Source organism: Dermacentor variabilis, chromosome 9, assembly GCF_050947875.1.
Source record: "Dermacentor variabilis isolate Ectoservices chromosome 9, ASM5094787v1, whole genome shotgun sequence".
Taxonomy (NCBI): domain Eukaryota; kingdom Metazoa; phylum Arthropoda; class Arachnida; order Ixodida; family Ixodidae; genus Dermacentor; species Dermacentor variabilis.
In genome coordinates, this window is record NC_134576.1 from 124504821 (window position 1) to 124519494 (window position 14674).

The following is a 14674-nucleotide window of genomic DNA, read 5'->3' on the forward strand; positions in this document are numbered from 1 at the left end:
ACGCCCCCGAAACGCGCGTTCAGCTTGCGTTCAGTTTCACCTCGCGCAACCGGCCTAGGCTGCGCCGGTGTCGTCAGTCGCGTATGTCGGCGCGACCTAGGCCAATCGCGTAAGGCGAAACTGAACGCAAACTGAACGCTCGTTTCGAACAGCAATCTCCGATCGCGTCCCAGAGCCGCCATCGGAGATCGGTATAAGCTTGAGGTCGCGGGTGATGGAATCCTGGAAGCGGCGGCCGCATTTCGATGGGGGCGAAATGCAAGAACTCCCGTGTACCGTCCATTGGGTACACGTTAAAGAATACCACGTGGTCAAAATTAATCCGGAGCCCACCACTACGGCGTGCCTCATAATCATGTTCCGGTTTTGACGCGACGTGAGACCCCAGAGTTTAGTTTTTTTTTTAACTCTGTGCGCATCGGGAGCAAGAAGTTCTTGATAAGACAGCAGGGCTTGTTGTAGGAGCCTGCTGCTGTCGCAGGAAATGCGTTCGCAGTGGGATAAATGGCGAAAGTTCTTTGATATTGTCACGCGCTAAGGCAAGAATAAGCAGCAGGATCAGCAGCCAGACACGAAAATGTCAGACACAAGGAGGACGGTTCACCAGCTGGCGCAAGATCCTTGACTTCGTCGTCTTCAATCACCGTTTTTGCTGGGCACGCAGCGCTGGCTCAAAACACCAGGTGGCATTATTCCCCCTCCCAACGGAGCATCGACTCGATGCTCAAACACAAAACGTACATGGAAACTACACAAATTAGGTAAGACAAAAAAAGTGCGGGGGGGGGGGGGGAGGACGCGCTAGCACACATACGGAAATGCACACGGAAAAATGTGTTCTGTGGTCGGGAACAAAAAAAAAACGCTTCACAGTTCTTTGGAGGAAGACGCGAGGACAGCGAAAAAAAAAAGGTTGTTTCACGAGTACACTTCACCGTGTAAAATACGGCTTGAGGCGGACCACATGTACAGTCTCTGCGCGTGGTAAACGGCGCTTGGACGATGGCAGGTCTCCATCTGGGATCACTTCATAGTTCACGTCGCTTACACGCCTTAGTACTGTGTATGGTCCGAAGTACTTGCTGAGGAGTTTCTCGCTGAGGCCTCGCCGTCTAATGGGTGTCCAAACCCAAACTTGGTCACCAGGCTCATAGGTCACTTGTCTATGGTGGAGATTGTACCTTATTGCATCGGTACACTGCTGCTGTCTTATGTGCACGCGGGCCAGTTGACGCGCTTCCTCGGCGCGCTGAATGTACTCCTCGACGTCAGGAGCTAACTGGTCGAGCTGGTCGGTATCTTCATATGGCATCATGGCGTCTAGCATAGTTTGGACATCTCGACCATAAACGAGGCGGAATGGCGGGAAGCGTGTAGTTTCCTGCGTGGCAGTGTTGTACGCAAACGTTACGTACGGGAGGATTTCGTCCCACGTCTTGTGCTGCACATCCACGTACATAGCGAGCATGTCTGCCAGTGTTTTGTTTAGTCTTTCTGTCAAGCCGTTAGTCTGAGGGTGGTATGCAGTGGCCTTTCGATGACTCGTGTAGCTCAGCTTGAAGATGTCATCCAGAAGCTTCGCCGTAAATGCCGTCCCTCGGTCAGTGATGATGAATGACGGTGCGCCGTGCCGAAGCACAATGTGATGCATAAAAAACTGGGCAACTTCAGATGCAGTCCCGCGTGGTAGTGCCTTCGTCTCAGCGTAACGCGTCAAGTAGTCAGTTGCGACAATGATCCACTTATTGCCGGAGGAAGACAAGGGAAATGGTCCAAGAAGGTCCATTCCAACTTGATCAAACGGCGTACGCGGAGGGTCGATGGGTTGTAGAAGGCCTGCAGGCTTGCAGGGTGGTGACTTGCGGCGCTGGCATTCACGGCATCCTTTCACATAGCGTTTGACGCAAGCAGTCAGTCTAGGCCAGGAGTACAGTTGCCGTACCCTGTCCAGAGTCCTTGAGTAGCCCAAGTGACCAGATGTCGGCTCGTCGTGGCAGGCTAATAGGATGTCGTCGCGAAGGGCTTGAGGTACTACTAGCAGATGTGGTTTGTCGCCGGCACCTGTGTTTCTTTTGTATAAGATGCCCCCTCGTAGGCAAAATGACGACAACCGTCGCGAAAGTGGGCGAGGAATGGACGCGATGCCGCCTTCTAAGTGATCGATGACGGGTCTTAACTCAGCGTCCGATCGCTGTTTAGCGAGCAGATCCGGCCCGCTGAGGGCTCCCAGAAAGGCGCTGTCGTCTTCCTCGTCAGGATTCTGAGATTTAATAGGTGCCCGTGATAACGTGTCAGCATCTTCATGTTTCCTGCCTGACTTGTACACGATGGTGATGTTGAATTCCTGGAGTCGCAGACTCCAACGTGCCAATCGTCCAGAAGGGTCTCGGAGGTTGGTCAACCAGCACAAAGCGTGATGGTCGGTCACAACTTTAAATGGCCGCCCGTATAGATACGGCCTAAACTTTGTGGTAGCCCAAATAACCGCGAGGCACTCCTTCTCTGTGGTGGAATAATTGGACTCTGCGCGTGACAGAGTGCGGCTCGCGTAGGCTATAACTCGTTCAGTGCCGTCTTGTCGTTGTACCAGGATAGCTCCGAGACCGATATTGCTGGCGTCAGTGCGTACTTCTGTGTCGGCATCCTCATCAAAATGACCGAGCACGGGAGGAGAAGACAAGCAACGTTGTAGCTCCGCAAAGGCGGTCTGTTGTGCATCAGTCCAGAGGAATGGCGTGTCGTCACGCGTAAGGCGAAATAGCGGATCTGCAATCTTCGAAAAATTTTCAATGAAGCGTCGATAATATGCACACAAGCCCAAAAATCGTCTCACACTTTTCTTATCGGTTGGAGCGGGAAAAGCTGCTACGGCAGCAGTCTTCTCAGGATCAGGCCGAACACCTGCCGCGCTTACGACGTGACCAAGGAACTTCAGTTCCTCGTAACCGAAATGGCATTTCTCTGGCTTGAGTGTAAGGTCAGCCGATCGAATGGCTTCGAGTACATTCCGAAGGCGTCGAAGGTGCTCGTCAAAAGTTTCCGAAAAGACAACGACATCATCGAGATAGACGAGGCAGCTTTTCCATTTGAGGTCAGCGAGAACGGTATCCATCATTCGCTGAAATGTGGCTGGAGCGGAACAGAGCCCGAAAGGGAGTACTCTAAATTCGTAAAGGCCGTCCGGAGTTACGAAAGCAGTTTTCTCGCGGTCACGCTCATCTACTTCAATTTGCCAGTAGCCGCTTTTCAGATCGATAGAGGAGAAATACTTCGCGTGCCTCAGCCTGTCCAGAGAATCGTCGACACGAGGCAACGGGTACACGTCTTTCTTTGTGACGTTGTTTAGCTTCCGGTAGTCTACACAAAATCGAAGGGTGCCATCTTTCTTTTTAACAAGGACGACTGGCGATGACCAGGGACTGCATGAAGGCTGGATTACGCCGTCTTGAAGCATTTCCTTCACCTGCGTTTGAATAGCATGTCGTTCGGTCGGGGAAACACGATAAGGCTGTTGCCGTATGGGGGGCACGTCGTCATAGGTGATGATACGGTGTTTCGTAATCGATGTTTGACGTACCTTCGACGACCGTGCAAAGCAAGAGTGGAATTCAAGCAACAGCTCGCGCAGGGGTTGTCTGTTCTCTTCAGGAAGCGTTGGACTAATGTCGACGTTGCGTAGAGGTGCTTCAGCAGTGCCGATTGCCTCGGAAACAAAACACTCAGTGACATCGGCTATCGGGTCGGCGTAGGCGATGACAGTACCGGGGAAAAGGTGCCGGTGTTCGTAGCTGAAGTTGGTGACAAGAACCTCACAGTGGCCATCGTGGAGATCGACAAGGCTTCTGGCTACGCAAACACCATGAGAAAGCAGGAGAGACCGATTGCTTTCTACGACTGCTTCACCGTGTATGAGCTTGTCACATGCCACTTGAACCACGACACTTGCACGCGGTGGTAACGTGACAGCGTCATCGATGACACGAAGAGATGCTCGAGGGTGGATGGTGTTGGTCGTCGCTGTGGCGCTTTTTGTCGAGAAAGTGACGAGGCGTTGTCGAATGTTGATTATAGCGCCGTGCTCCCTGAGAAAGTCCATGCCGATGATTAGGTCTCGAGAACACTGAGGGAGAATGCTCAAACTGGCAACAAACGTAGAGCCGCGAATCTGTATTCGTGCCGTGCACATGCCGAGTGGTGTGACGATGTGCCCGCCAGCTGTACGAACTGGCGTTTGATTCCAAGGCGTGGTCAATTTCTTCAGAAGGGTGGCCAGTTTTTCGCTGATTATAGAATAATCCGCTCCAGTGTCCACTAAAGCAGTCAATTCACGACCGTCAAGCAGTACAGGAATGTCCAAGGAAATTCTTTTTCTGGAATCAGCAGGTACTGTCGTCGTCGATGTATCGTCGGTCCGCGTACGCCTCAGTGGGGGTCCTTGAGCACGTCCAGACTGAGCGGCCTCGCCCCCAAAGGTCGCTGTGGTTAGTTTTCCCGTCGTGGGCTGGGCGACCGACCCTGCACCACGCTTGCATACGTACGGCGAGCCGGAGAAAGCCGCCGCGGCGAAGGGGAGCGTGACTGGTGTCGAGCTGATGGAGATCCGCGCTGCTGGGCAACGTATTCTTCAATTTCAGGAGGACGCTGGCCGAACCTAGGTCGCGGCGAGTTCGCTGAGAATCCGCGTAGTCCGAGCTCTCGATAGGAGCACTGTCGGTAGACATGCCCAGCTTCGCCACAGTGAAAGCAAAGGGGACGGCGATCAGGTGCCCGCCACACGTCGGATTTCCTCGGGGCCTGTCGGTGGTCCTGGTAATACGAGGCAGCTTGGACGGGCTCTAGCATGGCCGGGTGCGCGGCGCGAAGCGGGGAGGGAGGTGGGGCAGGTTGCCTCAAAGCTTGCGAATATGACATATGTGGGCTGTCATGTCTTAGCGGTCGAGCTGCTGTATTGAAGGGTGGTTCTTTTAGCGCATGCTGAACTTCGTCACGGAGAACGCTGGACAAGGAGCTGAGCGTCGGCTGTGAAGGTACCGACAGTTTCTGGAGTTCTTCGCGGATCACGGAACGAATGAGCTCTCGAAAGAAATCGACGTGACCCCCGAGAGCTCCGAAGAAGTCCGTAGGTGAGGCAGTGTTCACTTGACGTTCGTATGATGGTGTCCGCTGGCGAAGAGTCTGCTCCATGGTGATGGCCTCGGAAAGAAATTCTGACACAGTCTTGGGAGGACTGCGCACGAGACCGCCGAACAGCTGCTCTTTCACTCCGCGCATCAGGTACCGCACCTTCTTTTCTTCCGACATGCTGGGGTCGGCTCGTCGAAAGAGACGCGTCATGTCCTCGACGTACATTGCGACACTCTCGTTCGGCATTTGGATACGGGACTGGAGATCACGCTCAGCTCGCTCTCGGCGATCAGGGCTCGCATATGTATCAAGAATCCGCCTTTTGAATTCTGCCCATGAAGTTAAGGCATCTGCACGGTTCTCGTACCATACACGTGCGCCATCGTTAAGGCTGAAATAGACATTTTTCAGCTTGTCTGCGTCATCCCACTTGTTGAACGCGGCAACACGTTCATAGTGCAACAGCCAATCTTCAACGTCCTCATGTATGGCGCCGTGGAAGGGATTCGGCGTTCGCGGATTGAGTAGCATACAATGAATCGGCGTTGTGCCTTCCATACCGGTTGGGGTGGTCGGAGCTGCCATTTTCTCTGGGAGGAGTCCAAACTCAGGGGCTTGTCCACGGATCCTTCTGCTGGCGCGGTGTACAGGCGTAACCACCGGTACGGGGCTGGAGCTCCTGCTGCCCGGAGGGGTTTGGTGCATAGATTAGATTACCCAGCACCTCCACCAGTTTGTCACGCGCTAAGGCAAGAATAAGCAGCAGGATCAGCAGCCAGACACGAAAATGTCAGACACAAGGAGGACGGTTCACCAGCTGGCGCAAGATCCTTGACTTCGTCGTCTTCAATCACCGTTTTTGCTGGGCACGCAGCGCTGGCTCAAAACACCAGGTGGCAATATATTATTCTTTTTCATTTCAGAAACACCCTTCCTGCAATAATCATACTCATCATCGCAATCATCATCGTATTATAGTCGCCCGGGCGAGGACAGAGACTCGCCCACGATTTTTCAATCAGCCTTGCCATCCGCCAGGCGAACATGTACGCGGGCAAACCTGTACGAACAGCAAGCAGTTCGCTCGAGACGCTCGACTCGGATGTTCCTCAGCACTGTTTCTCCTCTCCCCTTATCAGCTTGCGCGTAATTAATGGCAATTAATGACAAAAATGGTCTCGGGGAACTCGGGCCATGAGAAGAAAACTCCCGAACGATTATAAATTTTTGGATTGATTATGCTAGGTACTCCACATTCACCACTGGTAGCTCAGTAGCGCACCACGCTACTGTTGAAAAGTCTACGATCGTTGCATACTACCTGCACTAACAAGCATAACTGAAACTTGAACGGTAACGATGAAAAGTAGAAAATGAGCGCGCGACGAGCGAAGGAAAGTAAATTGCTGGCCTATAGCGAAGAAACGAAGAAAGCGGTGTGTATTATAGAGTAAACGAGGGTAGTAGATGCTTTACGTGAGATGAAGAGGAAGGGGGAAATGTATAGAGGAAGAAGTGCGTAGAGGAAATAGGCGGTGATGTATTAGACGGTTAGGTTGTGTGTTACAGCAATTAAGGTATTGCAGTCGAGGATGGCGCTTATATTAGGTGGTGTGACGAGATTAGGAAATTTTCAAGCATATGGCGCACTGGGGTGACGCGAAGCGCAGGTAGGTTGACATCACCGTAAGGAACCTTGTACCTGCAGTGGGTACAAGTGAGACTGAGGTTCATGGTACTGCTATTTCATTTCAATGAATATTTATTGTTATTGCGTTAAGAAAAAGTGCAGTCATCATACATAGAAGAGCGCACAAAGACAGAGAAAGCGCACTTGTTTAAGCGCCTACATGGGAGTGAGTTGTGCAGTGCTCCTTAGACACTCTTTAAGCATGGTGCATATTCTCTGGCTCAAGTTTTGGAGCCAAACTTACGCTGCCGTTACAAACGCAGGTCAGCCTCGAAGCGTAACGATGCACGCTATTCGTCTTCGACCTGTTCGTGTTTGAATTTACGGCAATAGTTCGTACGGATGTGACGGACGGCTGTTATCGACAAACATTAGCATAGCCACCACAGTTACTTCTTTGGTAGGAGAACATTCAGCGGTTAGCCCCCGTCGCTTTCGTTACTACGATCTCGTGCTACGAGGTAGCAGAGACACTTGCACATGCACGTAAATTACCCTTTTCTGCAGGTCCGCGCAGACAACGACCGTCGGTCGGAGGCCTCGGCAACGCTGGTCAACTACACGTCACCGGTGAACGCCTTCATCGCTATAGGACAGAAGTCCTATAACGCAGACGAACTCCAAGTGAGTGCGGCAAGCAATGCAGCTTTCTCGGCAACAAAGCGCAATTTAGATAAATTGAAGCTTCTCATCGCATGACTAAATAATTTGATGAGTATAATATTCTATGACTAGAACTTGATGGCCATAGATTTTGGTATGTTCTATCATTTTAGTATTGCTCCATTGTACTACCGTTTGCTTGTGTGACCATTTGCCACTTTTTTTTTACTTTCATTCTGTATACTTGTCACTGATAACGCTTATCCACTCTGAAATTTTTATGACTGGCCGTCACCTTGCTGTACTGCGAACTTGTAAGGGATCGGGACCTTATCAAGCTGTTCGAGCTTTTAGTTCCGTACTTGTTCTTTTTTCAAAGGAATTGATTGATTGATTGATTGATTGATTGATTGATTGATTGATTGATTGATTGATTGATTGATTGATTGATTGATTGATTGATTGATTGATTGATGTTTACTGAGCGAGAAACGGCAGAATCAGTAAAACTGGGACACAAGAGATATGCGCACTGAATAGAAAAGTAAGACAGCTGTAGTAGATTATGTTGCCATGGTGCCCCAAGTGCCAGCTGCATTTTCCACCCATCGAAATGGTGTAACCTGTGCAGGATGAGTTGGCCTAAAGTGACAGGGATGACCGTAAAGACCATTGCAGTAAATCGAAAAAACAGTGGTTCTCGATTGCACTGAAGCCGCAGTTAACCGGACTGTTTGTGGGACAAGCTGCGAGATGTATTATTGAAACATTTAGAGAACGCAATAAAAAGGCACAGAAAATGAAATAACGGTGATGCATCACGCTTGTGGCAGCTGCACGTGTCAGCCATCTTTTTCGTGCAGCAGAAATTAAAGGTCTGCGTCACTCAATCAAAGCAAGAAGAAATGGTCTGCGGACTAGGCACGCTATCGATCAGCTCTGTATATAATGATCTGCTTCTTTCGATCAATCTTCGGACGCTGCAACCAGATTATCATGTTGTTGACACGCTCACTGATTAGTTTTATGATGAACGTGCGTATTTACTGGCTGAACTGGAAATTGCATGTTACGAGGAAGAGGCTGTGCGCGGGAAGATAAAAGAGCCAAAAGAAGCGCTACAAGTTAAAGAAAGGCGTTTAGCAAGCAAATTAAAGGAACGTTCAAGTTCCCATCGAGTGTTGCGTGACACTTTGGTGGCAGCTGTGGGAATCGAACCCATGACCTCGAAAATGCTGGTGCTACGACGTTGTTCACATGTACCGGGAACGTTTCATTTGCTGGCCATGTGGCATTTACGTTTCTCGCTCGTTTCTTCCTCTGTCTTCACTCCGCGGTAACTTCGGTTCGCGCCTACTTATCCTGTTTACTTATCCTCTGTTCTAAAACCACTTGCAACCATAAAGGGAGTGATCACGTTTAAGTTTTACGAAAAATTTAAAAATCACTCGTAGCATTCTTGCCTTAGATCTGGATTATTCGAAGAGGGGAACCTTACTAGCGCGAGAAATTGAAACACATATTTAACTACTTAACAAAAATTCACTAATTACCTTCCTGATTGATTACCTTACTGCGGAAATTGCAACTTGCGAAATGTAGCCGGTGAACTTGTACGACGCATCAGCTTGAAATGGATTTCCAGAATGACACCAGCTTTGAGATAGCATCTCCCAAAGTGGGGGGGGGGGGCGAAATATATGGGCGTTCCAGTTGCTTTTGTGCTTCAGTAAATAAAAAGAACATTTTGTTAAAAAGGTACGTGGAACAACAGTGCATTTTTTACGGCCAATTTTATGACACATATCTCCAAACTGATGTAATTCTGCAAGTTAATTCTAATTGGATACTCCTTACGTTGGATAATTGGATACGCCGCTACAGTTCATAAATTCCAATATATGCAAGTAACACAATTAATCACTATGGTTATTAGTCTTGGTTATTAATTACTTAACTTGTCTCGGAATCATCCAGCTCAAGAACTAGAATTATGTTATCTGCAACAGGCGATTTTTAAGATTTCCATTAAAAAAAATCACCCTGTGTATTGAGCTGTTTTCAAATAAAACAGAGCTGCGGTGTCGTCTCTCCCGATTTTGATGTGTGCGCTGTTTCTTGTCCGTCTTTTAGAGGCGGCTTTAGCTCGGGGCCGAACTCTTGCCTTTTCTACTCCGATACACGCGACTTGAATAAATATATGTGGTTGGAAAACTACTGCATCTACTTGAATGAAACTTTGTTGCATTGAAGTGAGTAAGGTGAATTTGACCGTTTTAAGCAGAATTTCGATTTACGGTCTCGGAGTTGAAAAAGAAAATTTCCGAGAATTGATAGACCCTAAAGGATTGAGGAGGGATTTAATGAATGCGCAACACATTAGCAAAAACAGATGTTGGAGTTTTGCAAAGCGTGTTTATCGGAGCGCCTGAAGCGGACAAATTGCATATTTGAGATTGCAGCTCACGGGAAAGTGCGAGAATATTTACGAGGTGTTTAAAAGGCCGACTCGTAATTTGGTGATATATACCGCAGGGACGTGAATTCCGGCAATTCTGTCCGCTTTAGATGTCGCAACAGGTGCAACTTATAGAGTTGTGGCCTCGTTTTTTTTTTTTTTTGAGATATAGTTGCAAACATGATTTCTATGTTTTTTTTATTGCTTAGTTCTTTCAAAATTTTTGTAAAAATAACAACTGCAGCACGCAAACACCTGTTTCTCCCCAGTTGACATTGTCTAACTTGTTCTATTTTAACTGCAGCAAACATCACTAATTTTCGTGTAAAACTATGTTTTCTTTCCCCTTTGCCCGCTCAGTAGGTCCTGATGTGAAGCTTATTTTGAACGCGCGGTTAGGTCCTTCCTGCCTTAAAATGTCACCTAATTTATTTGCTATCGAACTGCGCACCATTTATGATCGCGGTGGAAATTTAGTGATGCCTTACATTACCTTCACAACACTACCAGAGGGCTGTCAGCTACGACCAGTCGAACATGCCGTTAATTTAGTCCTAGTGATGTTTTTTGCTGCAACCTCCATGTGTTTGTCATTGATTGATTTATTGATTGATTGGTTGATTTATTTATTTATTGATTGACTGACTGATTAATTGATTTATTGATTGATTTATTGATTGATTGATTGATCGATTGAATTATTGATTGATTTTTTCATTCATTCTATCATTAATTCATTCACTGGATACTTTCAGGTGGGTAACCACTTCCAAAATTACCTGACAACATACCCGGACGACTTCTCAACAGTGTATTACCAGGTAAGGCGTGGCTTTCAATATGATACCTTACAGAGCCGCGTGGCAGTCTTAAGCGGATGCTTTGGCTCAGACTAAACGCCTCCAATTAGGTGGCTCGTAACTATATATTTACTGCATGAGCACGTGTCCTCAGTGGTCGCGTTTGGTCTGCCTGTTCTTTTTTTTTCGCACGTATCTTTTTCCTCAAGCATTATTTTAGTCTGACGAAACCAACGATTTAACGATACTGTTTCCCATTTTCTCTGGCTGGTGATGCGAAATTGCTGGTATACAGAGTGTTTCCTGAATGACGTCACAGATTAGTAGAGCTGAAAGACTGAAAGTTGGGTAAGTTGATGCACAACGCTCACAAGACTTAATTCTGCACGGCACCATTAATTCGATTTAACGCTCTTCACAGTACGCGATGACGTAGTGTTAAACGTTTGGCCTCTCGGCATATATACGCCGTGGTTCCTCAGAGATTCTGCGCATGCGCAGAAGGCCTAGCGTATCGAGGCAGCGTGTCACGGAATTCGACAATTTCCGGGATGGTGCGCACTGTCTGGGTTCGGCTTGCAAGGTACAGTTACACTGCATCAGAACCGAATGCGAGTTCCTGCATATGCAGCTGCAGAGCTCTATCACGTTGCTTGCCATATGTTCTGCATCTTCCGTCTACCGTCATCGTCACCCATCATGCACCTCTTTCTTCCCACTTTCTTTCCCTCTTCCCCTTCCCCCGATGCCGAGTAGCTGGCTAGAAGAATATACCTCAGGCCGACCTCTCGGCATTTCGTATCATTAAACCTCTCTCTCTCTCTCTCTCTCTATCCCGTCAACGGTGTTGCTACGTTAGCAGCCTTCACAGCTACGTTAATGTTATTTCATAATTGTGTTTCGGCCGCGCAGGTTATCGTACGTGGCAAGATTGTGGCACATGGAAACGCGGATGAATCGGGCCAGTATAAATATCACGTGTACTTTAAACTCACAGAAGAGATGTTTCCCAAGTTTAGGTTGCTGGTCTTCGGCTTCCACCAGGGGCACGTGGTAGCCGACTCGGAAGACTTCGAGATGGGCGAACGCTGCTCCTTCTCATCTACGGTGAGTCTGCGTGAGTTTAACATCGCCTAGGTAATGTAAAGCTATCCCGAGGGAAGCTTTTGCATTTAAACCAGTGCCACCTTGCAGTGATAACTTAGCGGTTATCGTGCTGCGGTGCTAAGCTCAAGTTTGCGGGTTCAATCCCGGACGCAGCGGCTTCATTCCGATGAGGGCGGAATGCAAAAAAAGGGCTCGTGTACCGAGATTTTGGGGGCAGAATTTGAGCAACCCCGGTAGTGCATACGATCCGCAGTCCCCCACTGCGGCGAGTCTATATTCAAACCGTGGTTTTGGCACATAAAACCCAAGAATTTAATTTATTTGAAATCAGTGTCAATAAGAAACGCGTGTGAAGTGAGACTATAACACACATCAATGCGGTTTATTGGTAAGCAATGAAAAAAATATGACATGCCAATATATCGCGCACACACATTAATCTCGTACGAAAATATACCATGTGCTTCTTAACGCAATAAAATTTGCAGTTTCGCCCATTATACAAAGTAGTGATGACATAGCTGACAAAATAATGCGCGCAGTAAGTCACGCACTACTTTGGGCGGTATCGATTGAGGTAAGCACTTGCGGATGCCTATGAACAACCTGCTTTCGAGAACAAAGAAGTACTTCTAGCCCGAGTTTCTATGTTTCGTGTAGGTGGCGCCTCAGTGATAGTGTAGTGAATTGTGTAGGCACACAATTTCGTACCTCCCCTCCCCATGTTTCAGTGTTTTCAGCCGATTTAGTTCATATTCGTATACATCGGCACTGGTTTACGGATCAGCAGTGGAGTGTGATGCGAGGCCGCCATTTTAGCTAGGGCGCAGCAGCAGTGTTCCAGGAGCAGTGTTTTTTTTTTTTTTTTGCTAGAAGAATCGGGAGAGTGTCTGTGTGTTCGAATAGTTTTTTTTTTTGTTTTCAGTTCTGGAGTTCAAGTCTTCCCACGGCTCTAGGGCTGTCTTTCTTTATTTCTTTACAAAAACTTCGCAAAGCACTCTGTGATAGCAGCGACCGACACTGGCGGTACCAGTGCACACCAAAGTGACTAGGAGATTTAGCCCAAGACAGGTACTGCTGTGAAATCGTTTGAAGCATGCAAAGCGATACGGCCTGTTCAGCAGTTATGCCTGAAGAGGCGGACATTACCTGTACGGCAGATAAAAGCATTATGTGAGCTAACAAGCAATGTTTGAATATTTACTTTTAATCCTTCACTTTCAAACGCGAATGCCAATCGCAGAATTGAAGCAAAGCGCTGATGAATTTCTAATCATTTAGCAAAAATTATGTGCTTCGAACCAGTTTCGAGAAAAACGGTCAAAATCCAAGGTCAAAATTCGCACAGCATTGATGTTGCATTCGATAGGTTCTCAAAAGCGTCCTTGTAGCAGTACATAACAATATTAACATCAATGTCACCAGAGGGAGAAAGAAAGATAGAGATGGAGTTAGCGAAAAAGAACGGAAGGGCAAAGAGATTAACCTGTGAGAAGTCCGAAAAAAATGGATTGAAAGAGTTAGAAAAGGAGAAAGAGGAAGCGAAGCGAAAGTTGACGCAAAACGCTCTGAGGCAGCAGAACCAGTGAAGCACTAGTTCTCGTGGGTTAGTGGCATTCTACGATCCAATGACGAGCGACGAGACAGACAAAAACGACTGTGTACCTCTCTTCTCTCTCGTCACCGGCTCCGAGTTTGTGCACAAAAGCCCGCAGTCATTGCTTATTTTGCAGGCTCGCAGATTGCAGGAACCGAGCTAGCGTTCCGCTTCCGTTTAGTGCACACGTTCGCTGTGACCACTGCACTAGCGCTTGCCCTTCCAGCGGGCGGCCATGGTCTTGTTACCTTTTGAGTGGACAGTTTGCAACGTTGTAGTACGTCTAACGCAGTAAATAGCAAACTACCCCTACATAGTACAACGTGAGTATGAAAGAAGGTTTTTAAGCAGATTTTGGGGATGGCTCTCTCCATATTGGGGCTAGTCTCCGAATTGGTGGCGCAAGCGCAGACCTCCGAGATGTCGGCTGTGAATAAAGCGCGGAATCGAAGATTTTGGAACTCATGACTCAGCTGGGTCTTTATTTTTTTGCGGCGCTTCACAATATAAAGCCTTAGATTCATGATACGAAATGTAAATATGCAATGTAATGCTATGTAATGCCCCTTCCAGGGGTCCTTGAGAACCAATAAATGATGATGATGATGAATGTTCGCCATCTGCGAGGCGGACCTCGCTTCGAGACACTTACCATCATGCATCGAATATTCTGCGTGTGAAGAAAAGTTCTCGTATTACCAACGAATAATAATAATAAACAAGTGCGGCACAACCAGTTGTGTGTATCCATAGTCTTTTATATCTCCATTCTTTCTATCCAGTTGACTGTCTCTGTTTCTCTCATTTTGTTTTTGATGCTTCTCGGTTGTCTAGTTACAGTTTCACTCAGGTTATACTTGGCTGCCAACTTTCTTGACTACTTCCTCCATTCTGTGTCCGCGCTTTATCAGTACATGTGCTTGTGCACCTTAGCCACCCATTTATTTTGATCCATGCTCCTGAGTCTTTCATCAAAACTAATTTTTCTCTGCGCTTGTCTGGCTTCAAAAGAGGCCCAACCGATGTAATTCTGCACGGCCCCATTTGTGGGTTTACCGTGGGCTCTCAAAGCAAGCCGGCCTACCGATATTTGGTTAGCGTCCAACTCCGACAAGATTATGTGCTTTTAAGCACAGAATGACATTTGCGAACGTTAGCGCCGACGCCATTACTCCTTTCCAGATTGCGCGCACCACCTAATATTTATTGGGGCCCCAAAATGCTCTGTGTAGCAGAATTACTGCATTTCGCTTCCCCTTTATTTTCGCATTACCTTGGTGGGTGTTCGAGTAAGT

The 14674-nt window shown here is 47.8% G+C and overlaps 1 protein-coding gene across 8 annotated transcripts in view; it reads left to right on the forward strand.

Moving 5' to 3' along the window:
* The window catches only part of LOC142557411 (venom factor-like), a 143147-nt gene that overhangs the window by 57806 nt on the left and 70667 nt on the right, over positions 1-14674 (forward strand). For 7 of the 8 annotated variants that reach the window (XM_075669230.1, XM_075669223.1, XM_075669224.1 and 4 more), the window contains 3 exons: positions 7322-7438; positions 10631-10696; positions 11588-11782. In XM_075669230.1, the coding sequence (XP_075525345.1) occupies positions 7322-7438; positions 10631-10696; positions 11588-11782 (378 nt within the window). The remainder of the gene's footprint in view (positions 1-7321; positions 7439-10630; positions 10697-11587; positions 11783-14674) is intronic. The other variant, XM_075669227.1, reaches the window with a different exon arrangement.